This window comes from Saccopteryx bilineata, chromosome 5 (assembly GCF_036850765.1).
Source record: "Saccopteryx bilineata isolate mSacBil1 chromosome 5, mSacBil1_pri_phased_curated, whole genome shotgun sequence".
Lineage (NCBI taxonomy): Eukaryota > Metazoa > Chordata > Mammalia > Chiroptera > Emballonuridae > Saccopteryx > Saccopteryx bilineata.
Genome location: NC_089494.1, coordinates 123208187 through 123234491, shown reverse-complemented (window position 1 = coordinate 123234491; position 26305 = coordinate 123208187). Strand labels below are relative to the sequence as shown.

Here is a 26305-nt window from a genome sequence, read left to right as displayed (position 1 = left end):
TGCAGAGCCATGGTCTGCTGGGCCACGGTGGGCCCAGGGGATTCCTCAGACTGTGGGGTCATGAGTTCACCACACTTTGTGGGGGAAAGGGGCCCTCCAAATGGCTGCCTCGTGGGGGTGGGGTGGACATGACTGATGAGGGGACGAGGTAAGGTTCATGTCAAAGCTCGCAGTCCAGGGAAGGCCCAGGCTCCTGGGAACTGGGGACCAGGGGGCCACCTCCTGGGAGATCAGCACGGTCAGGTGGTGACTACAAACCTGCAGGCGGGCAGCACTGGGCAGCAGGACACAGAACCTCCGTGAAAACTGCTCGAAGGTGTAGCGCAGCGGGAAGCCAGACTTGCGGATGTGCAGGGTCTCCATCATTCCAGAGTAGCACAGCTGCCGCAGGCACAGCTCCCTGTCGAAGAGCTGTGGCAATATGTGTGGTGACAAAGCTGATCACTACTCCCTTCCTACCCCGCAGCCAGCCCCAGATACCAGAGAACCGGACAAGAGCTTGGTCCCATCAGAATCCCCTTTGGAAGAGAAATATTTGGTCAAAGCCTCTGAAAAGTCCCCTCTTGGGGCTCAGTTTTCACTTAACATCTAAGGACTCTGCCTATCAGGAAGACACATTCTGGATTGCCTGAATTTTATATAATATAATTTTCTCATTTTTAAAAAGGCACTTTAATTAATGTTTTTTTCCCTTAAAAGATTTTTTTTTTAATTTTATTTTCTTTCAGATGGCGTCTCCCAGTTTGGAGAGTCCTGTATTTGCAGCCTTCTGGTGGGACTCCTAAGCCCATGGTCAGGGGCTGGAGACTGACCACCCTACGCCATGCAGAAGTGGTTAAGATGCTCTCTGAGGGCAACCAAGAGTGGTAGTCAGCCCCTACAATCATAATGCTGGTGCTGATAGCCCTCCCTGAGTGCCACTGACATATGCAGATGTGCCAGGAGCATCAGATTAATCCTTGCTGCCCCCTTCAGGCAGATGCGATTTTAACTCCACAGAAAAGAAAGCAGACTCCCGGAGAGGAAGTGCCTGACCAAGCACATGCAACAGGCAACTGGCTGGGCTGAGACACCTGAGGTCTGGGGGATCCAAGCCCTGCAGGTCACTGACCTCCGAATGGCCTGGGCTGGTCACTTGACCTCAGTGTCCCATCTATAAAATGGGGTAAGATAACTGCTCTAATGCTGTCCAGGCCCTGGTGAAGGGAAGGACAGGACCCTAGATGCTGTCTGACTCATCCAGACACCATCCCCTCCCTCCCTCCCTGGGTGCCCACCCTCCTCTCGTTACCAGTGGCTTCTTGTACTCATTGGGTTTGATGCAGCGGATGAAGTAGGGCTGGCAGTTGGTCAGGATTTTCATCAGCTGGTCCAGGGACTGCTTAAACTGGCCTGCCAAGGTGGCAGGCCGCCTGCTGGCATCTGCAGACTGCAGGCAGAAACACAGGGTCCAAATAGAGGTTTGAGGAGTGCCTCCTGGACCATAGCTGACCCACAGAACCGTGAGGGCTCTGTCAAGCTCCCATAGGTGGATGGGCTGCATTCATCCATCCATCACAGTTTCCCCAAGTGCCTACTGTTTGCAGTTGGATACTGGGGATCCAGAGGGGAATGAGATGGGGCAACTGCCTTCTGTCTAGAGTTGGGTTCCCCCAAGTGGGAGGTACCAAGAACTGGGAGCGTTCACTTTTTACCTCTCCTTTCCACATTTTCAGTTCTTGTCTAGGTTTTATATGTTTTTTTAATGTTTTATACTATGCATTGTATGCATTATAGTAAATATATATCATTCTAAAATAAATATATTAACTTATGGATGCAAGACAGGGGGAATAGCCCAAGCCCTCATCTTGGGCATTGTGTGTTTTCTGCAATGCTAATCTTGGGCAATGCTCCTTGATCAAACTTTCCCAAGGTCAAATGTGCCGGAGCAAAGGTGAGTGCTGCTAGATTGTACCAGATTATGGAGAAGCAAAGTTCTTCACACCTTAACATCTCTGAAGAGATGATGCAATCTCTGGGCTTTCTAATAACAATGGGCAGTATATTCCTCCTGTTTTGGTTTATAAAACAATGTGCAGGCCCTGGCCGGTTGGCTCAGTGGTAGAGCGTCGGCCTGGCATGTGGGAGTCCGGGGTTCGATTCCCCGCCAGGGCACACAGGAGAAGCGCCTATCTGCTTCTCCACCCCTCCCTCTCTCCTTCCTCTCTGTTTCTCTCTTCCCCTCCTGCAGCCGGGGCTCCATTGGAGCAAAGATGCCTGGGCGCTGAGGGTGGTTCTGTGGCCTTTGCCTCAGGCGCTAGGATGGCTCTGGATGCGGCAGAGTGACACCCCAGATGGGCAGAGCATCGCCCCCTGGTGGGCATGCCGGGTGGATCCCGGTCAGGCGCATGCGGGAGTCTGTCTGACTGCCTCACTGTTTCTAGCTTCGGAAAAATGCAAAAAATCAAAAAAACAAAAAAGAAACCCAGTGTGCATTTCCTACATTATATCAGGTTATTGATCTATAGATGTGTAGAGCCAGGATGAGGCTGAACTTTGGCCTCAGCTGCCCAAAGTGTAGCCTGATTCCACCTGTTCCAGATCTGGGCACTTCCTGTACAGCCATCCTCCTGTGAGTCTCCCTGCACCTGCTCCACACCCCCACCCCCAGCACTGCTCCTGGCCATGGGCCTGGAGGCCCCAGGAGCTCCTGCAGAGTGGAGGAGGAGTAATAGAAGGTCAAGGGCAGGTGGGAGCTGGGTAGGTGGTCAGTACCCTTATAAGCAGGTGGAGACTGGCTGGGACCCCAGTGGAGAGGCCAGACAGGCCCTCACCCTGTCAGAAAATCCAAGGCTGCCTTAAGGAGCACCAGGGACTCTTTGCTGCCCACCTCCCTGAAGAGCCGCCTTTAGTGCTATTGCTGCAACACACCAGACACACTAAACACCACACAGACACCCCACACAACACCCCACACACACCATATACCACACATACCACACACATCACACACCACACTCACCATATACCACACACTACACTCACCACACACCACATACCACACTCACCACACACACCACACACCACACACATCTCACACCACACACCACACACTACACACACCACACACTACACACACCACATACCACATTCACCACACATTACACACACCACACATACCACACACACCACACACCACACACTCCACACACCACACACTCCACACACCACACATACCACGCACATTAAACACCACACACACCACACACACCACACATACCATTCACCACACACTACACTCACCACACACCACACACCACATACCACACACACACCACACACCACACATCACACACACCACACATACCACACACACCACACACCACACACCACACACACCACACACTCACCACACACCACACACACCACACACCACACATACCACACATACCACATACCACACACACACACCACACACCACACATACCACACACACCACACATACCACACTCACCACACACATCACACCACATACCACACAAACCACACACATCACACCACTCACACCACACACCACACATCACACACACCATACATACCACACATACCACACACCATACACTCCACACACCACATACCACACACACCACACACACCACACACCACACATCACACACACCACACACCACACACACCACACAAATTACACACCACACACATCACCCCACATACCACACACACCACACACCACACAAACCACACATCACCCTACATACCACACATATCACACACCACATACCACACGCACCACATGCACCACACACATCATACCACATATCACACATACCACACATCACACACACCACACACCATATACACCACATACTATGCACATCACCACATATCACACACCTGACATATCACACACCAGAAACACCACACACCACTCAGACATCACACACATCACATATATCACACACACCACAAAACACACATACATAATACATATACCACACACACACCACACAAAACACACCCATATCTCAGATATCATACACCCCACTTGCATACCACATGCACGTGCACCATACACATATAATACCACACTCACCACATACATGCAACAAAACACACGTATAATACAGATACATCACACACCATACAAAACAAAACACCCACATATTAGTCACACAGATACCCTACACATACCACATGCACAAACATGCACCATACAATATACCACACACACACCACTCAAAACACACACATCTCATATCCTACAAACACACACATCACACACCTACATCCACACCCACACATACCACAAAAGCACACATACAACCACAGACACCACATACACACATCATATGCACATGCATGCACCAACACACACACACCGCAAACACACATTGACCCACATAGACAAATAACCACATTTGCACAAGCAGATATGCCCTGGCAAGACTCTTACACACTCAGAAGTCACATTCAAGTGCACCCAACCCCTCACTCCTGCCCACGTGGCAACAGCAACACTGCACTGCTGTTCTCACTCACTTTTGTACCTGGACTGAGAAATCCAGACCAACCACAGGCTGGAGATTTCACCTGCACATGTGTGTCAAACGCCAGAGCCCCTACACACGTGTGTCAGACCTCAGAGGCTATAAGGAGGGAGAGATGCTGGAAGGGGCAACATGACAGCCCACCTTGAATGACTGGCTTCCTGCCTTCCTCCGGACAATGGTTCCGTGGCCTAGCTTGATGTCTGCTGACTCCAACTTGAAGACTTCCCTCAGGAACTTGTTTTGAGAAGAGTGGACCAAGGTGAGAATGTCTGTGCTCAGCACATCTCGATTCTTCTCCAGGAAGCCTGGGGAACAGAGCCCACCTGCCAGCTCAATTCAGCTTCTCCTGGGACTCATGCAGAAAGGGGCGGTGCTGGGTGGAGACACTGCTCATGCTGTGAGGCCCTAGGATCCCCCTCTGCAGTCATCTTTTCCACCCTCCTTCAGTCGCCTTCCTCCCTAGGTCTCTGGGTCTGGCCAACAGATGCCTGCAACCAGGTGTGGCACCCACTGTCTCCATCCAGCACCAAGTCAGGTTCACACCGACAGATAAACCCCTCAAACTCCAATTCACCATCTTCAATGCACTCCCCCTTTAGCTAATTTGCCATCATTTATTTTGTCTCAACTTTTCTGATGGCCTCCTATCCCCTCTCAGCCCACTAGGTCTCTCTCTGTCCCACACATTCCCCGTAACACCTGAGGACCTTTCCTGAGACCACACATTGCAGTAACATTCCCACTTGAGCCCTTTCTCTGCTCCTCTGTAACCAGTGCACACCTTCCTCATCTCCTCCTTTCTTTTTAAAAAAAATTTTTTTTACTTATTCATTTTAGAGAGGAGAGGAAGAGACAGAGACAGAGAGAGAGGAGAGACGGGGGGGGGGGGGGAGGAGCTGGAAGCATCAACTCCCATATGTGCCTTGACCAGGCAAGCCCAGGGTTTCAAACCGGCGACCTCAGCATTTCCAGGTTGATGCTTTATCCACTACCATCACAGGTCAGGCATCTCATCCTTTCTTATCCATCTCTCCTGCATGCCCTAGGGCCCTGCACTCCTCCAGTGCCCAGTCACCTGCAGATGGCCTCTATTCTCCCATGCCTTGGCCTCTACAAGCTGTTCTGGGAGTGCTTTTCCCTCCCAACCCACTCAGGTCAACTCCTACTTAGTTTTCAAGACCAGTTCAAGCATCATCTGTTCCAAGAGGCTTTCCTGGACTGCAGGTGAGATGAAGAACCCTCCTCAGGGCTCCACCTTTACCTGGGCATCCTCTCTCTTGGGCCCTTTGCTCAGTTCAGGGATGGTCTGAGGACCTGCCATCTACTCCAAAAGGCACAGCATTCCCTGGGAGTAGGTCTAGGGACACTGTGGACAGGAGCAAGTCCACACCCCTCCACCTCTCCCTTCACAGCCATCACCATAACGGCTAATACACCAGGTACCAACCATTGGACACAGCGGACTGCACATCCATGCACCTTGCAGTTTGAATTTCACATAATGAGAGGCCTGAGGGTGTGAGTTGGGGCTCTGGCCCACAACATTTCTGGGTGACCTTGGGCAAGTCTGACTCAGGTGAATGTTTGTTTACATAAAGAAGCTAAAAAAGAAAAAGGGAGAAAATAAAGAGCACCCCCTGTCCCATAGCAACTGCCCCTACAAATTCTTGAAAATCTGGAAGCCTGGTAATGTCCAGGGAGCTTGCAATCTAGAGAGGATGGCATGACCACTCCTGGCCTCACCCCTGACACAGAGTCAGTTCTGGGAGAGTCTATGTGCCCTCCCCCATCCCAGCCAGCCAGTCTGTATGGGAGCAGACACTTTAAAACCCCTTGTGAAACCAGCGAAGGGGTGATAGCTCAGTTGCTTTCAACCTTTTTACACTCGGGGACCGGTTAAAATAGGATAATTATTTGGGGGACCACTGAGGAAAATCATTATTAGTATTTTGTGCATTATCTTTTTTTAGATAGGCAGGGAGAAAGAGAGACAGGAACATCGAGTTGCTCCTGTATGTGCCCTGACTGGGGAATCAAACTTGTGCATTATCTTTTAATTATAATATTATAAAATGAAAAATCTCTGAAATAACCAAACAGTTAAAAAATATTTTTAATAGAATGCAGCAAATTTCCAGAGAGCAATATTTAATTCAAGTAAAGCTAGTGTGAAATTGACTGTTGCTTCTTTGCAAGAATACTTGATAACCCAGGCTGCAGTTTTGTTTCAGAGAGAAGCGTTACATTGACGTCCATTTGGTTTCTCTGGTTTTTATGATGAGAGGGTGGGAAAAGTTTTCTCATACAAGTAAGTAGTAGAAAATGTGATTAAAAGTTTAATAGCTTTGTGGGAGTGACATCAGAGAAATGGCGCCATAAGGAGCGATACCAATAAATCTCCCCCAAAATTCAACAAGATATTCAACCAGAGACAGAAAAATCTATCCTTGGAGACTCCAGCAGTTCCACACCAAACAAAAAGTACTATCAACAAAACCACCCTCAGATGCCATTAAGGAAAAGGAAATCGAATATCATGGATACAAAAGACAGAGAGGTAGTGCAGATAGATGAGGAAAAATCTATGGAGAAAAAATTTAATATATTGGAAACCTTGGAGCTAAATGACAGAGAATTTAAAATAGAAATCCTAAAAATACTCAGAGATATACAAGAAAACATAGAAAGGCAATTTAGGGAGCTCAGAAAACAACTCAACGAACACAAAGAATATATTACCAAGGAAATTAAAACCATAAAAACAAGTCAAACAGAGATGAAAAACTCAATTCACGAGCTGAAAAACAAGGTAACAAGTTTAGCTAATAGAACTGGCCAGATAGAAGGTAGGATTAGTGAAATAGAAGACAAGCAACTTGAGGCACAATGGAGAGAAGAAGAAACAGACTCAAAAATTTAAAAAAAATGAGAAAGCCCTATGAGAATTGTCTGACTCCATCAAAAAGAATAACATAAGAATAATAGGTATATCAGAGGGAGAAGAGAGAGAAAATGGAATGGAGAATATACTTAAACAAATAATAGATGAGAACTTCCCAAGCCTGTGGAAAGAAATACAGCCCCAAATTCAAGAAGCAAACAGAACTCCAAGTTTTCTTAACCCCAACAAACCTACTCCAAGGCACATCATAATATTGGCACAAACCAACGACAAAGAAAAAATTCTCAAGGCAGCCAGGGAAAAGAAGAATACAACATATAAAGGAAGGCCCATTAGATTATCATTGGATTTCTCAACAGAAACTCTACAAGCTAGAAGAGAGTGGACCCCAATATTTAAAGTCCTGAAAGAGAGAAACTTTCAGCCAAGAATACTATACCCATCAAAGCTATCCTTCAAATATGAAGGAGAAATAAAAACATTCACAGACACAGAAAAGATGAGGGAATTTATCATCAGAAACCCCCCACTCCAGGAATTACTAAAGGGGGTTTTCCAACCAGATACAAAGAACAAAACAAAACAAAACCACAAGTAAAAGGTCCACCAAGAAAACAATAAAACCAAATTTAAACTGTGACAATAAAAACAACAAAAAAAGGTGGAGAGGACGGAAATTAACAGTAGCAAAGGACGATGGAGTACAGAAGTACTCATAAGATAGTGCATTACAATGAACAGGGTAGGAACACTTTTCATTACTTAATGATAACCACCTTTGAATAAACCACCACAGAAGCACATGATTTAAAAAAGATAGCAACAGAGGAAAGAAGTATGAAATACATCCAAACAAAAACAAAGGATAAAAAAACAAAAGAGAAGAATCAAACAAGACACAAAACTGACAGAAAGCAATGTATAAAATGGCAATAGGGAACCCACAAGTGTCAATAGTTATACTAAATGTAAACGGATTAAACTCACCAATAAAAAGGCACAGAGTAGGCCCTGGCCGGTTGGCTCAGTGGTAGAGCGTCGGCCTGGCATTCAGAAGTCCTGGGTTTAATTCCCAGCCAGGGCACACAGGAGAAGCACCCATCTGCTTCTCCACCCCTCCCCCTCTCCTTCCTCCCTGTCTCTCTCTTCCCCTCCCACAGCCGAGGCTCCATTGGAGCAAAGATGGCCCAGGTGCTGGGGATGGCTCCTTGGCCTCTGCCCCAGGCGCTAGAGTGGCTCTGGTCATGGCAGAGTGACACCCTGGAGGGACAGAGCATCGCCCCCTGGTGGGCAGAGTGTCGCCCTCTGGTGGGCGTGCCGGGTGGATCCCGGTCAGGCACATGTGGGAGTCTGTCTGACTGTCTCTCCCCGTTTCTAGCTTCAGAAAAATACAAAAAAAAAACACAAAAAGGCACAGAGTAGCAGAATGGATTAAAAAAGAAAATTCAACTGTATGCTGCCTACAAGAAACTCATCTAAGCAACAAGGAAAAAAACAAATTCAAAGTGAAAAGCTGGAAAACAATACTCCAAGCAAATAACATCCAAAAAAAGCAGGCATAGCAATACTCATATCTGATAATGCTGACTACAAGACACCAAAAGTACTCAGAGACAAAAATGGTCATTTCATAATGCTTAAGGGAATGCTGAATCAAGAAGATATAACAATTCTTAATATATATGCACCAAACCAAGGAGCACCAAAATATATAAGACAGCTACTTATTGGCCTTAAAACAAAAACTGACAAAAATACAATCATACTTGGAGACCTCAATACACCGCTGACAGCTCTAGATTGGTCATCCAAACAGAGAATCAATAAAGATATATTGGCCTTAAACAAAACACTAGAGGACCTGGATATGATAGACATCTACAGGACACTTCATCCCAAAGTGACAGAGTATACATTTTTCTCCAGTGTACATAGATCATTCTCAAGAATTGACCATATGTTGGGCCACAAAAATAACATCAGCAAATTCAGAAAAATCGAAGTTGTACCAAGCATATTTTCTGATCATAAAACTTGAAACTAGAATTCAACTGCAAAAAACAGGGAAAACCACAAAAATGTGGAAACTAAACAACATACTTTTAAAAAATGAATGGGTCAAGGAAGAAATAAGTGCAGAGATCAAAAGATATATACAGACAAATGAAAATGACAATACAACATATCAGAATCTATGGGATGCAGCAAAAGCAGTGATAAGAGGGAAGTTCATATCACTTCAGGCCTTTATGAACAAACAAGAGAGAGCCCAAGTGAACCACTTAACTTCACACCTTAAGGAACTGGGAAAAAAAGAACAAAGACAACCCAAAACCAGCTGAAGAAAGGAGATAATAAAAATCAGAGCAGAAATAAATGAAATAGGGAACAGAAAAACTATAGAAAAAATTAATAGAACAAGGAGCTGGTTCTTTGAAAAGATCAACAAAATTGACAAACCCTTGGCAAGACTCACCAAGGAAAAAAGAGAAAGGACTCGCCTGACCAGGCGGTGGCACAGTGGATAGAGCATTGGACTGGGAAGCGGAAGGACCCAGGTGTGAGACCCTGGGGTTGCCAGCTTGAGCGCGGGCTCATCTGGCTTGAGCAAAAAACTCACTAGCATAGACCCAAGGTCACTGGCTCAAGCGGGGGATTACTCAGACTGCTGAAGGCCTGCGGTCATGGCACATATGAGAAAGCAATCAATGAACAACTACAGTGTCGCAACGAAAAACTGATGATTGATGCTTCTCATCTCTCTCCGTTCCTGTCTGTCTGTCCCTGTCTATCCTTCTATCTGCCTCTCTCTCTGTTTCTGTAAAAAAAAAAAAAGAGAGAGAAAGGACTCATATAAACAAAATCCAAAATGAAAGAGGAGAAATCACCACGCATATCATAGATATACAAAGAATTATTGTAGAATACTATGAAAAACTTTATACCACTAAATTCAACGATCTAGAAGAAATGGATAGATTCCTAGAACAATACAACCTCCTAGACTGAGTCAAGAAGAAGCAGAAAGCCTAAATAGACCAATTAGTAGGGAAGAAATAGAAAAAACTATTAAAAACCTCCCCCCCAAAAAAGTCCAGGCCCAGAAAGTTATACTAGTGAATTCTATCAAACATTCAAAGAAGACTTGGTTCCTATTCTACTCAAAGTCTTCCAAAAAATTGAAGAAAAAGCAATACTTCCAAATACATTTTATGAGGCCAACATAACCCTCAAACTGAAACTGGGAAAGAACAGCACAAAAAAGAAAACTATAGACAAATATCTCTAATGAATACAGATGCTAAAATACTAAACAAAATACTAGCAAATTGAATACAACAACATATTAAAAAGATAATACATCATGATCAAGTGGGATTCATCCCAGAATCTCAAGGATGGTTCAACATATATAAAACGGTTAATGTAATACACCATATCAACAAAACAAAGAACAAAAACCACATAATCTTATCAATAGATGCAGAAAAGGCATTCGATAAAATACAACACAATTTTATGTTTAAGACTCTCAACAAACAAAATGGGTATAGAAGGAAATATCTCAACATGATAAAGGCCATATATGATAAACCATCAGCTAACATATTAAATGGCACAAAACTGAAGGCTTTCCCCCTTAAATCAGGAACAAAAGAGGGTTGTCCACTCTCTCTACTCTTATTTAAGGTGGTGCTAGAGGTTCTAGCCAGAACAATCAGACAAGAGAAAGAAATAAAAGGCATCCATATCAGAAAAGAAGAAGTAAAGGTATCATGTTTTGCAGATGACATGATCCTATACATCGAAAACCCCAAAAAATCTAAAAAAAAACTACTAGAAACAATAAGCCAATACAGTAAGGTCACAGGCTACAAAATTAACATACAAAAGTCCATAGCCTTTCTATATGGCAACAATGAAACATTTGAGAACGAACTCAAAAAAATAATCCCCTTCACGATTGCAACAACAACAACAACAAATACCTAGGAATAAACATAACAAAGAATGTAAAGGACCTATATAATGAAAACTACAAAGCATTGTTAAGGGAAATTGAAAAAGATAAAATGAGATGGAAGAATATTCCTTGCTCTTGGATAGGAAGAATAAATATAATCAAAATGGCCATATTACCCAAAGCAATATACAAATTTAATGCAATTCCCATCAAAATTCAAATGACATTTTTAAAAGAAATGGAACAAAAAATCATCAGATTTATATGGAACTATAAAAAACCCTGAATAGCCAAAGCAATCCTAAAGAAAAATAACTAGGCTGGGGGTATTACAATACCTGACTTCAAACTATACTATAGAGCCACGACAATCAAAACAGCATGGTATTGGCAAAAAAATAGACACTCAGACCAATGGAACAGAATAGAAAGTCCAGAAATAAAACCACATATATATGGTTAAATAATTTTTGATAAAGGGGCCAACAACACACCATGGAGAAAAGAAAGCCTCTTCAATAAATGGTGCTGGGAAAACTGAAAAGCTACATGCAAAAGAATGAAACTTGACTACAGTTTGTCCCCTTGTACTAAAATTAATTCAAAATGGATCAAAGACCTAAATATAAGACCTGAAACAATAAAGTACATAGAAGAAGACATAGGTTCTAAACTCATGGACCTTGGTTTTAAAGAGCATTTTATGAATTTGACTCCAAAGGCAAGGAAAGTGAAGGCAAAGATAAATGAATGGGACTACATCAGACTAAGAAGTTTTTGCTCAGCAAGAGAAACTGACAACAAAATAAACAGACAGCCAACTAAATGGGAAATGATATTTTCAAACAATAGCTCAAATAAGGGCCTAGTATCCAAAATATACAAAGAACTCATAAAACTCAACAACAAACAAACAAACAATCCAATAAAAAGATGGGAAGAGGACATGAACAGACACTTCTCCCAGGAAGAAATACAAATGTCCGACAGATATATGAAAAGATGCTCATCTTTATTAGTTATTAGAGAAATGCAAATCAAAACGGCAATGAGATACCACCTCACACCTGTTAGATTAGCTATTATCAACAAGACAGGAAATAGCAAATGTTGGAGAGGCTGCGGATAAAAAGGAACCCTCATTCACTGTTGGTGGGAATGTAAAGTAGTACAACCATTATGGAAGAAAGTATGGTGGTTCCTCAAAAAACTGAAAATAGAACTACCTTATGACCCAGCAATCCTTCTACTGGGTATATAGCCCAAAAACTCAGAAACATTGATACATAAAGACACATGCAGCCCCATGTTCATTGCAGCATTGTTCACAGTGGCCAAGACATGGAAACAACCAAAAAGCCCTTCAATAGAAGACTGGATAAAGAAGATGTGGCACATATACACTATGGAATACTACTCAGCCATAAGAAATGATGACATCGGATCATTTACAACAAAAGGGTGGGATCTTGATAACATTATACGGAGTGAAATAAGTAAATCAGAAAAAACTAAGAACTGCATTATTACATACATAGGTAGGACATAAAAACAAGACTAAGAGACATTGACAAGAGTGTGGTGGTTACGGGGGGGGGAGGGAAAGGGAGAGGGGGAGGGGCACAAAGAAAACTAGATAGAAGGTGACGGAGGACAATCTGACTTTGGGTGATGGGTATGCAACATAATTGATCGACAAGATAACCTGGGCATGTTTTCTTTGAACATATGTATCTTGATTTATTGATGTCACCCTAGTAAAATTAATAAAAATAATAATAAGAAGAAGAATTTAAAAAAAGAAAAAAAAGTTTAATAGCTTTGTGACTAAGAAATGAGTAGTCTTTTTGCAGTGATATCCAAAATTGTGACAATGACTGCATTTTATGTTTGGACACCAGAATGATGTCAGAAGATAAATTTATCAGTTTCTCTTTTTCGCAATGATTAAGGGAGCAGGAGTTGATATCTTCCGTGACTGGGTTATTGATCCAGAAGTTATCTTTATAGGGCTCCTCATTTTCACAGTAATGATGGTCAAAGTTTTGAACTAACAGTTCTTAAATATTGACTTATATTAAATATGAATTCCTGGTTGATGTCTGCAGCAATCAAAAAGTCTTGGAAAGGAGAGACAAGATGGTGCTGGAGTAGGTGGACGTACCAACATCTACCTCCCAGAACCAAAGTGGATTACAAACTAATTTTATGAACTATCATCTGGAAAAACCAACTTTGGACTAAACTAAGAGGACTCTTCAACCAAGGAACGCTGAAGAAGCCACACAGAGACTGGTAGGAAAAAAGGAAACGGGGAAACATGGAGAGGGCTGCCCAGCTCCCCAGAGCGAACGGCAGCAGGGAGAGACTCGCGTGGCGGAAAGTGAGTTTAGCAGAGGAGGAAGGGTCCTGAGCCCCAGGAACAAAGCCCCAGCCTGCAGCCCCAGAGCCCAGAAGAGGCGTAAGGACAGTATTTAGCTGGAAACAAGTCGGGATACTGTTTTTGAGGAAGAGTCTGATTTCTCAGACCCAGGATCCCTCTTAAAGGGACCGCGCAGAACATCTCTCTCATAACCACCCACCTGGGGCTCCTGGGGATGGGGGGAGAAATGAGAGGACCAGAGTAACAGGAAGAGAGTGTAATCTAGGAGGCACAGGGAGAAGCATTTTGGGAGATAGCCACCCTAACCCCTGGGACGAGTCACTCCACAAAGCTGAAGTGAATATTTTCCCCGGAAACAGCAATACCAGCAAAGGGAAGCAGGAGAACAGCCAAACAAGCTCCCCCGCGGCATTCAGAGCAGAGTTGCCTAGAAGGAGGGAGCTTTTGGGTCTACAGTAGTGAGTCTTAGGGTCCGAGCTGCAACGCCCCCACCCATATGGCTGAGGGTGTGCTGGAGGGCAGGCGGCAGTGGGAGACAAAAGCGCGGTTCTGCTGGCAGGGGCGGAAACCAGCTGGCCACAATTCGGCTCAGGTGTGAGCTCAATTTTGCCCGACTGGGGAGAAGGGGGCATGCAAAAGCGGTCAAGCTCAGCTGCCGGCAGCCTGTAATCCAGCCTGCGGGGAAAAGGGCAGGAACCCCGGAAAGGGTGGAGACCAGCCCTTGAGCAGGGGCAGAGGAGCACAGCCTTGCCCTGCCCGTGCAACCCAGGCTTACGGTCTGACTTGGTAGCCGGCTCCTCCTGCGGGGGTGGAGCCAAAAGCCCAGAAGAGGCGGAGTTCCGCTACTGAGCTGAGCTTGGAAACGCAGTCCTGCCTGGCAGTAGAGCCAAGGCTAGCAGCCGTTCCTTGAGTGGGCTCCACCTGCAAGGGCAGGGCGAAAACCTGGAAACAGGAGGAGACCCGCAGCTGAGCAAAAGTGCTTGCCAGTGCCCCCAGGACTGAGCATAACGTCACACATGGGGGCGGGGCAAAGGCCAAGGCCACCAACACTTGTGCACCTGAGCACGTGATCACAGCCACTCCCGAGAAGAGAAAATGCAGAGGCAGAGAAATACAACACAAAAAAACCAAGAGAAATCCCCAGAAAAGGACCTAAGTGAATCAGATATAACCAAATTACCAGATGCAGAGTTTAAAATAATGATTGTTAGGATGCTCAAAGATATCAGAACAACCATAGATGGCTATTACGAAAACCTAAATAAAGAGATAACAAATAGAAAAAAGGACATTGAAATAATAAAAAAGAATCAGTCAGAAATGACAAATACAATATCTGAAATAAAGAATACAATGGAAGGAATTAAAAGCAGGATGGATGAAGCAGAGAATCGAATCAGTGAGTTAGAGGACACAATAAATAAAGGCATGGAAGCAGAGCAGAAAAAAGAAAAGAGACTCAAAAAGTCTGAGGAAACTCTAAGAGAGCTCTGTGACAACATGAAGAGAAATAACATCCGCATCATAGGGGTTCCTGAAGAAGAAGAGAAAGAACAAGGGATAGAGACTTTGTTCGAACATATTATAGCGGAAAACTTCCCCCAATTAAGGCAGGAAAACATTACACATGTTCAGGAAGCACAGAGAACTCGATTAAGGAGAAACCCAAAGAAACCAACACCAAGACACATCATAATTAAAATACCAAAGCTAAATGATAAAGAGAAAATATTAAAAGCTGCTAGACAAAAAAAGACTATCACCTACAAAGGGGCCTCCATAAGGATGACTTCTGACTTCTCAACAGAAACACTTGAGGCCAGAAGGGAATGGCAAGAAATATTCAAAGTAATGCAGAAGAAGAACCTACAACCAAGACTACTTTATCCAGCAAGGCTATTGTTTAAAATTGAAGGAGAAATAAAAAGCTTTACAGACAAAAAAACCCTCAAGGAATTCACTACAACCAAACCAAGGCTGCAAGAAATGCTAAGGGACCTGTTGTAAACAGATAAAAGGAAAAAAAGAATATAGCAAAAGAGGAATACAGTTTCAAAGAAAAAAAATGGCAATAAACAATTACATATCAGTAATAACCTTAAATGTTAATGAATTAAATGATCCGATCAAGAGACATAGGGTAGCTGCATGGAAAAGAAAACAGGACCCATACATATGCTGTCTACAAGAGACACACCTTAAATCAAAAGACGCACACAGACTGAAGATAAAAGGATGGAAAAAAATATTTCACGCAAATGGAAATGAAAAAAAAGCTGGGGTAGCAATACTTATATCAGACAAAATGGACTTTAAAACCAAGACCATAGTTAGAGATAAAGAAGGTCACTACATAATGATAAAGGGAGCAATCCAAAAGGAAGATATAACCATTATAAATATCTACGCACCTAATATAGGAGTACCTAAATATATAAAGCAGTCTTTGATGGACTTAAAGGGTGAGATCAACAGCAATACTATAATAGTAGGGGATTTCAATACCCCATTAACATCATTAGATAGATCCTCAAGAAAGAAAATTAACAAAGAAACAGCAGACTTAAAGGACATATTAGATCAACTCGATTTAATAGATATCTTCAGAACCTTTCACCCTAAAACAGCAGAATATACATTCTTTTCAAGCGCTCATGGTACATTCTCTAGAATAGACCACATGTTAGGGCACAAAAGCGGTCTCAACAAATTTAAGAAGATTGAAATCATATCAAGCACTTTCTCTGATCACAATGGCATTAAACTAGAAATCAACCACAATAGAAAAATTGAAAAACATTCAAACACTTGGAAACTAAATAGCACGTTATTAAATAATGAATGGGTTAACATTGAGATCAAAGAAGAAATTAAAAAATTCCTAGATACAAACGATAATGAGCATACATCGACTCAAAATTTATGGGACACAGCAAAAGCAGTCCTGAGAGGGAAGTTTATAGCATTACAGGCACACCTCAAGAAGCTAGAAAAAGCTCAAATAAACAACTTAACCCTGCATCTAAAATAACTAGAAAAAGAACAGCAAGTAAAGCCCAGAGCTAGTAGAAGAAAGGAAATAATAAAGATCAGAGCAGAAATAAATGACACAGAGGCTAAAGAAACAATACAGAGGATCAATGAAACCAGGAGCTGGTTCTTTGAAAAGGTAAACAAGATCGATGAACCTTTAACGAGACTCAGCAAGAAAAAAAGAGAGAGGACTCAAATAAATAAAATTAGAAAGGAGAGTGGAGAAATAACAACTGACACAACAGAAATACAAAATATTGTAAGAAAATACTATGAAGAACTGTACGCCAAAAAACTAGACAACCTAGATGAAATGGACAAATTCCTTGAATCATATAATCTTCCAAAAATCAATCTGGAAGAATCAGAAAACCTAAACAGACCAATTACAACAAATGAGATTGAAACAGCTATCAAAAAACTCCCAAAAAAGAAAAGTCCTGGGCCTGATGGCTTCACAAGTGAATTCTACCAAATATTCAAAGAAGAACTAACTCCTATCTTTCTCAAGCTATTTCAAAAAATTCAAGAGGAAGGAAGACTTCCAAACTCCTTTTATGAGGTGAGCATAATTCTGATTCCAAAACCAGGCAAAGACAACACAAAAAAAGAAAATTATAGGCCAATATCCCTGATGAACTTAGATGCAAAAATCCTCAACAAAATATTAGCAAACTGGATCCAGCAATATATGAAAAAAATCATACACCATGATCAAGTGGGATTTATACTTGGGAGGCAAGGCTGGTACAATATTCGCAAATCAATGAATGTGATTCATCACATAAATAAAAGAAAGGAGAAAAACCACATGATAATTTCAATAGATGCAGAAAAAGCATTTGATATAGTCCAGCACCCATTTATGATCAAAACTCTCAGCAAAGTGGGAATACAGGGAACATGCCTCAACATGATAAAGGCCATCTATGACAAACCCACAGCCAACATCATACTCAATGGGCAAAAATTAAAAGCAATCCCCTTAAGATCAGGAACAAGGCAGGGGTGCCCCCTTTCACCACTCTTATTCAACATAGTTCTGGAAGTCCTAGCCACAGCAATCAGACAAGAAAAAGAAATAAAAGGCATCCGAATTGGAAAAGAAGAAGTAAAACTATCATTATTTGCAGATGATATGATATTGTATATAGAAAACCCTAAAGTCTCAGTCAAAAAACTACTAGACCTGATAAATGAATTCGGCAAGGTGGCAGGATATAAAATCAACACTCAGAAATCAGAGGCATTTTTATACACTAATAATGAACTGTCAGAAAGAGAAATTAAGGAATCAATCCCCTTTACCATTGCAACCAAAAAAATAAAGTACCTAGGAATAAATCTAACCAAGGAGATTAAAGACTTGTACTCGGAAAATTATAAAACATTGATAAAAGAAATCAGGGAAGATACGAATAAGTGGAGGCATATACCGTGCTCATGGTTAGGAAGAATAAACATCATTAAAATGTCTATATTACCCAAAGCAATTTATAAATTTAATGCAATACTGATTAAAATACCGATGACTTACTTCAAAGATATAGAACACATATTCCAAAAATTTATATGGAACCAAAAGAGAACACGAATAGCCTCAGCAATCTTGAAAAGGAAGAATAAAGCGGGAGGTATCACACTTCCGGATATCAAGTTATATTATAAGGCCATTGTACTCAAAACAGCATGGTACTGGCATAAGAACAGGCACATAGATCAATGGAACAGAACAGAGAACCCAGAAATAAACCCACAGTTCTATGGACAACTGATATTTGACAAAGGAGGCAAGGAAATACAATGGAGTAAAGACAGCCTCTTCAACAAATGGTGTTGGGAAAATTGGACAGCTACCTGCAAAAAAATGAAACTAGAGCACCAACTTACACCACTCACAAAAATAAACTCAAAATGGATAAAATACTTAAATGTAAGCCATGAAACCATAAGCATCTTAGAAGAAAACATAGGCAGTAAGCTCTCTGACATCTGTCGCAGCAATATATTTACTGATTTGTCTCCACAGGCAAGTGAAATAAAAGACAGCATAAACAAATAGGACTTTATCAAACTAAAAAGCTTCTGCAACAGCTAAAGACAGTAAGAACAGAATAAAAAGACAAACTACTCAATGGGAGAATATATTTGACATTGTGTCTGATAAGGGGTTAATAACCAAAATTTATAAAGAACTTGTAAAACTTAATACCAGGAAGACAAACAATCCAATCCAAAAATGGGCAAAAGAAATGAATAGACACTTCTCCAAAGAGGACACACAGATGGCCAATAGGCATATGAAAAAGTGTTCAACATCACTAATGATTAGAGAAATGCAAATTAAAACCACAATGAGATATCACCTCACACCAGTCAGAATGGCGTTCATCAATAAAACAACACAGAATAAGTGCTGGCGAGGATGTGAAGAAAAGGGAACCCTCCTGCACTGCTGGTGGGAATGCAGACTGGTGCAGCCACTATGGAAAACAGTATGGAGCTTCCTCGAGAAATTAAAAATTGAACTGCCTTTTGACTCAGCTATACCACTGTTAGGAATATACCCCAAGAACACCATAGCACTGTTTGAAAAGAAGAAATGCACCCCCATGTTTATGGCAGCATTGTTCACAATAGCAAAGATCTGGAAACAGCCCAAGTGTCCATCAGAGGACGAGTGGATTAAAAAGCTTTGGTATATATATACTATGGAATACTACTCAGCCATAAGAAATGATGATATAGGATCTTTTACAACAACATGGATGGGCCTTGATAACATTATACTGAGCGAAAGAAGTAAATCAGAAAAAACTAAGAACTATATGATTCCATACATAGGTGGGACATAAAGATGAGACTCAGAGACATGGACAACAGTGTTGGGGGTACAGGGTGGGGCAAGGAGAGGGAGGGGGTTGGGGGAGGGGAGGGGCACAAAGAGCATGGCTTTTCAGCATTTGCCATATTCCCCCTTTAATCTATAGACAGGCAGCAAATATTTACTTATGGTGTTTCCACTATAAAGACTGCTGTCTTAGGGACAAATGCTGAACTATTTCAGCAATTCCTCCTTCTTCAAAGACTTATAGGTCAACATAGAGCTCCATGTTTCATAGGACATACTCAAGCTCACTCCATGCTCCCTGGAGCTTTAACACAAGGGAATGCCTTTTTTTTTTTTTTTTGGTTGTATTTTTTCTTTTATTTATTTATTTTTTTGTATTTTTCTGAGGATGGAAATGGGGAGGCAGTCAGGCAGACTCCCACATGTGCCTGACCGGGATCCACCTGGCATGCCTACCAGGGGGGAATGCTCTGCCCATCTGGGGTGTTGCTCTGTTACAACCAGAGCCATTCTAGCGACTGGGGCGGAGGCCATGGGGCCATCCTTAGTGCCCGGGGTGGCTTTGCTCCAGTGGAGCCTTGGCTGCGGGAGGGGAAGTGAGAGATGGAGAGGAGGGAGAAGGGGAGGGGTGGAGAAGTAGATGGGCACTTCTCCTGTGTGCTCTGGCCAGGAATCGAACCCGGGAATCCTGCACACCAGGCCAATGACTCCTACGGGTCTACCATATCATGCTTTTTACTTAAAAATTTTTTTTACATTTCTTTTGAAGGCTGATGAACAGGAGACACCGAATCTTTTTCGCCTGCAAACTACTACCTTCTTTATTAGATCCAGCTAATAACACTGTTTTGTCTTTTTCCAAATAGCTCCAGATATATGGACAAGATTTATATAGGCGGATGGGGATCCTCAAACCCCTCAGCAAGATCTTCTGAGCATGGCTTTTAAAATACCTAGAGGCAGGAAAAGCCCAATAGAGATCAGGGGAACTACCAGCTTTTAGGATACACCCTTAAAGGCTCCAATGCCCCAAAGGGGTCTCATAGGATGCCATCTGGGTCCTACTTCAATAGTGGAAAGGAAGGTCATTGAGCTAAAGCCTGCCAGGCTTACATGCCTCTGCTGTGAGGAAACAGGGACACTGGAAGGTAGGCTTCCCCCTTGCTCCTCTAAGGGAGGGTACAGTCTCTTCCAGCCCTGCTCCAGCCACCTATGACCTAACCTTGCCCAGAAAGCTGGGGTTTGCCACTGAAGGCTGATGGTGCCCAGGGCCGTCGGCCCCATCTATGACACTGTGGACGAGCCTAGGGTATTTCTTCCAAGAAGCAGGTAAACTGATCTCATTTGCACAAGGGCCACTTAACTATGTTTTGCCTGAATAGTCAGGTTTTTTATTCTTCCCTCAAAGATCTCTGTTGTGGGTGTTAATAGTCCTATTTTCTGCTGCTTTCCTTTATCCCTCCTACCTCAATGTCTCACTCATATTTCAGGCTGGGACCTACTCCTAATTTAGAGCTCTCTTTCCCCCTGTAGCCAACTTGTATTATGAATTTACCTTTGCCACCCAGCTTAGTGTATCCCAAGGTTCTCTTTATCATGCCACAGTCACAGAGCTCTAGGGAAAAGCAACCTGGTCTCAACTCTCCAGGCAGAGGAGAACAGAAGCTCCATATCCACGCATGCTGCAAATGGCTTTTCCAGTCTACCTGAATCATTACCAGCTAGAAGCAGTGGTCATTGGGACTTGGACATGAGCTGCAAAGTATAGAATGATGACAACAATTCCAGTGCCATGTGGACTTTTCCTGTGTGGACTTTTTCCTGGACTCCTGCTCCCTGTGACAGCTCCTAACAGACTGAACTGTGGTTGGGTTGCATTTTTCAGGGATTTGGCATGGTGATGGGGCCAATTTGGACTTGGTGAACATGTTAAGGACACTACTCTTTTATGGATTCTTGCTGTATTGGCCAAGAGTTTGCTTAAAGGCTTTGAATCACTGTAAAAAAAAAATAGAAGACTGGATAAAGAAGATGAGACACATATACACCATGGTATACTATTCAGCTAGAAGAAATGATAACATCGGATCACTTACAGCAGAATGGTGGAACCTTGATAACATTATGCAGAGTGAAATAAGTGAATCAGAAAATACAAGAACTGCAGGAGTCCATACATTGGTGGGACATAAAAGCGAGACTAAGAGACATGGACAGGAGTGTGGTGGTTACGGGTTGGGGTGGGGGGAGGGAACAGGGGATATGGGGAGGGAAGGGGGAGAGGGGGAAGGGGAGGGGGAGGGGTACAAAGAAAACTGGATAGAGGGTGACGGAGGACGATCTCTCTTTGGGTGATGGGTATGCAACAGAACTAAATGACAAGATAACCTGGAAATGTTTTCTTTGAATATATGTACCCTGATTTATTGATTTCACCCCATTAAAATAAAAATTTATTTATAAAAAAATAAATAAATAAAAAAATTTAAAAAAAGTCTTGGAAAAGTGGAAACATTTTCACATTTTCTTCCTGAATTCAACTTTTCCAAAGAACAAGATTTTTTTAATGCATTTATCTTATTTCTTAATGTAAAAATGTATATGTTAACCCCCTGAAGAAAAGTATTTAGTTCATTGAAGAAGCTAAATATATCTGCCATACATGCAAGCCTAGCCATCCATTCTTCATCCAACACAAGCCCTACTGATGCAGTTTTGCTCATGCAGATATTGTCTCACTTCTTCTCTCAGCTTGAAAAGTCTTGAAAAAACCCTTCCTCTTAAGAGCCACTTCACCTCCATATAGAGAAGAAGATGTTGGGGTTGTGAATCCATGCTTTTACATAGGGCCGTGAACAGTCTGGAGTTCAAAGCCTGACTACGATCATTAATGATCTTCACTGTGTCATTCATCACTGTGTTCAATTCAGGGGAAAGTTTCTTTGCAACTGAATGCTGTGAATCATATAGTGTGCGGACAACATTTCTGGATGTATAACATGCTTTATTTTTGAAGTTACCTGAGTGATGTCCAATTATCACAGCACCAGTAGTACACATTCTGATATACTTTCTGCAGTCTAAGTTCTTCATTTGAGAGTACTCATTAAGAGCATTAAATATCTCTGAACTAGTGGTTCAACCAGGTAGATCAAGACAACAGTTCTTTCCTGAAGTCTTTATCATCAATATGCCTCACTAAGCAAAGTAGAACAGCATGGTTACTCACGTCAGTTGATTCATCAAGTTGAATGGCAAAATACTTCAATTTCTTTATCCCCTCTACAATTTGCTCTTAAATATCATTGGCCACATCAACAATTCTCTGAATGATATTGTCTGAAAGCACTATAGCCTCAAATTTTTGTGCAGCTTAAGGACACAAAATTTCCCAAATGCCATTTAAAATGCAAGTCTTTACTAATTCTTCACCAACAGTGAGTGGTTTTTTTCATTTTCAGTATTTGAAGGGCAGCTAAATAAGACGCTTGAAGCAGTAATTTGTCACTAATCATCATTTCCTTCATTTGAATTTTCTGACTTTTCACTTGTTTGTGCAATCTTAAAAAAATCCAGTGGTTTCTCAATAAGATGAAAATGTTTCAAATGCAAATGATGAGTAAGTTTGGAAGGTTTCATTGCATCACTTGACAGAATTTCAGAACATCCTACACACAAGGGCCGTAATAATTCACTAGCAGGTGCTACAGCGAAACCATGTTTTAAATACTCATCATATTGCCTAACAAAGTTTCCTTTTCATTTTTGGTTTCTGTTACACCTTCCAAATTATCAACACATTTCTTTTTTACTGTTTCTTTTAAACTTGAGGCATGAGTACTTGGTTTACTTATAGTGTCATTGCTACTTTTCTTTTGACTATTGTTTTTGCTTTTGAAGAAGGTTAAAATGTCTGTTGCTTCTTTCTTTCTGTTTTGTAGGATTTAAAATTTATAGCACAATATTAAAACACACAATAATTTATTTGCAAACAATATGGACAGGTTCTAAACAGTATAGTACATGCACAACTATTTGAGAGAAGAAAGGGTCCGGAAACAGAAACACACTACAAATAAAGTTTTATCATACTGCGCATGGTAGTGCATTATGGTGCAAGCTGGTACTTGGTTTCTGACTGCTACATGTAAGATGTGTTGAATACTACACGTTTGTCCAAATGCTTTTTGTCTGCTGTGCATGACTTGTAAATGCTCTGCACGGTGCAAAAACTTGTTTAAATTAGCCTGCAAGTTCCAAAAATATCTAAGACAACCTCAATAGTATTTTCATCAATGGTACAGGCTGATAAGTGGCAATCACTTAGATCATGGGTCTATAATCTTCATACAACATAAGGGTGGTTAACTCTTTCATGGACTGGCACAAAATTTCTGGCAGGCTGGCACTGGTCCAAGGACCAATGGTTGAAAAACAGTATGGTAACTAATTTGTGTTTCCTGGGAGAAAGAAAAAAATTAAACACCACTTGACCAGGCGGTGGTGCAGCAGATAGAGCATTGGACTGGGATGCAGAAGACCCAGTTTTGAAACCCCGAGGTCGCCAGCTTGAGCATGGGGTCACTGGCTTGAGTGTGGGATCATAGACCTGAATCTATTGTCGCTAGCTTGAGCCCAAAGTTCACTGAATTGAAGCTCAAGGTCGCTGGCCTGAGCCCAAGGTCACTGGCTTGAGCAAGAGATCACTCACTCTGCAGTAGCCCCGCGGTCAAGGCACATATGAGAAAGCAATCAGTAAAAAAACTAAGGTGCCACAACAAAGAATTGATGCTTCGCATTTCTCTCCCTTCCTGTTTGTACCTCTCTCTGACTCTCTTTCTGTCTCTGTCAAAAAAACAAAACAACAACAACAACAAAACACCATTTGACTTACTGGCTCTAAGGACATTCAGGTGACTTATCGATTATGGGTTCCTTGAAAGTTTTTTCCCTCCTTGTTTTGAGTTTAAACTGTACCAGTCTTGGAAATGAATGTATATTTTCAAGTGTAAGTCTCCCACCTTATAGTGAAGTGCTCTGTGCCCAGTGGCACAGCCTGGCATGAAGCCTGGGGAGGGAGAGTTCAGGGTAGGAAAGCAGGTGCCTGTGAGAGGAAGGGGCCAACAGCAGGAGCTGACATGTTACAGCCCTCACCGAGTAGGGGTGATGAGAGTGGGTTGTGCTGCCTGTCTCTGCTACTGAACAGCGTGACTTCACGTTTCCAGTTACACAGATCATAGCATGTCCTCATTCCTCCACACAAGCCATAGAGTGACACCACGGCTGCCTGCCCATGTTTGTGAGCCACCTGACTGCTTTTCTAAGCACACCACAGGGTCAACCATGCCAGGCCCTTGTTTCTACAACCAAAAGCATGCTCAACACCATCTTAACATATACAAAAATTAACTCAAAATGGATCAAAATACCTAACTGTAAAAGCTAAACTGAAAAAACTCTAGGAAAAGAAACATAGGGGTAAATCTGGGTTTATAAATCATGATAACAAAACATGAGCAACAAAAAAAAAACACAGATAAATTCATCGAGATGAATGCTTGAGTGCTTCAAAGAACACTATCAAGAAAGTGGAAAAACAACCCATAGAATAAAATATTTACAAATTATATGTCTGATATGGTAGTTATAGTCAGAATACATAAAAACTCTTACAACTCAATAATAAAAAGATAACCCAATTAAAATATGGGTAAAGGATTTGAATAGAGATTTTGCCAAAGAGAATATACAAATGGCCAATAAACCCATGAAAAAGATACTCAACATCGTTAGGCATCAGGGTAACACAAATCAAAGTCACACTGAGACATGACTTTAAGCTCACTAGGATAGCTACAACCAAAAGGCAGACAATAATGTGTTGATGAGGATCTGGAGAAATTGGAACCTTTATACATTATTGATGGGAATGGAAAACAGTGTGGTGGGTACTCAAAAAATTAAACCATATGACCTGGACATTTTTCTCCTAGGTATATACTTCAAAGAAGTGAAAACATATGTCCACATGTTTGTAGAGGAGTGTTTCTAGCAGCACTATTCACAGTAGCCAAAAAGTAGGAATGACTCAAGGGCCCATCAACTGCTAAAGGGACAAATAAAATGTGACGTATTCTCACAGTGGAATATTATGCTGCAATATAAAGAAACCAAGTCCTGACACAAGGTACAACAAGGGTAATCCTTGAAAACATGATGGTAAGCAAAAGAAGCCAGCCACAAAGACCACACATTGTATGGTTCCATTCATATAAAATGTCCAGAACAGGCAAACCCATCAAGAGAAAAATGAGTGTTGCTAGGTGCTGGGAAGGCTTGGGGGCAATGAGGGATGAACGCTAATAGGGAGGTTTCATTGAGGGTGATGAAAATGTTCTAAATTGTTAAAACAGTTATGCAACTCTGTGAATATACTTAAAACCATTGAATTGTGTACTTAAAATGGGTGAATTGCATGGTATGTGAATTGTATCTCGATAGAATGATTACAAACAAAACAAAACATGCCAGGTCCATTCAGTTTCCTCTTTCCCAATGCTAGCTCTGCAAAATGACCTAACCTTCTTAGCCTCCTTTCAATGGCCCTCCTGGAATCTGACTC

The 26305-nt window shown here is 42.0% G+C and overlaps 1 protein-coding gene across 1 annotated transcript in view; it reads right to left on the bottom strand.

The window, feature by feature from the left end:
• Positions 1 to 26305, bottom strand: part of MYO7B (myosin VIIB) — a 99708-nt gene that overhangs the window by 33954 nt on the left and 39449 nt on the right. Inside the window, exons 15-17 of the mRNA XM_066280514.1 lie at positions 4692 to 4855; positions 1292 to 1429; positions 259 to 411 (exon numbers count right to left, since the gene is read on the bottom strand). Coding sequence (XP_066136611.1) covers positions 259 to 411; positions 1292 to 1429; positions 4692 to 4855 — 455 coding nt within the window. The remainder of the gene's footprint in view (positions 1 to 258; positions 412 to 1291; positions 1430 to 4691; positions 4856 to 26305) is intronic.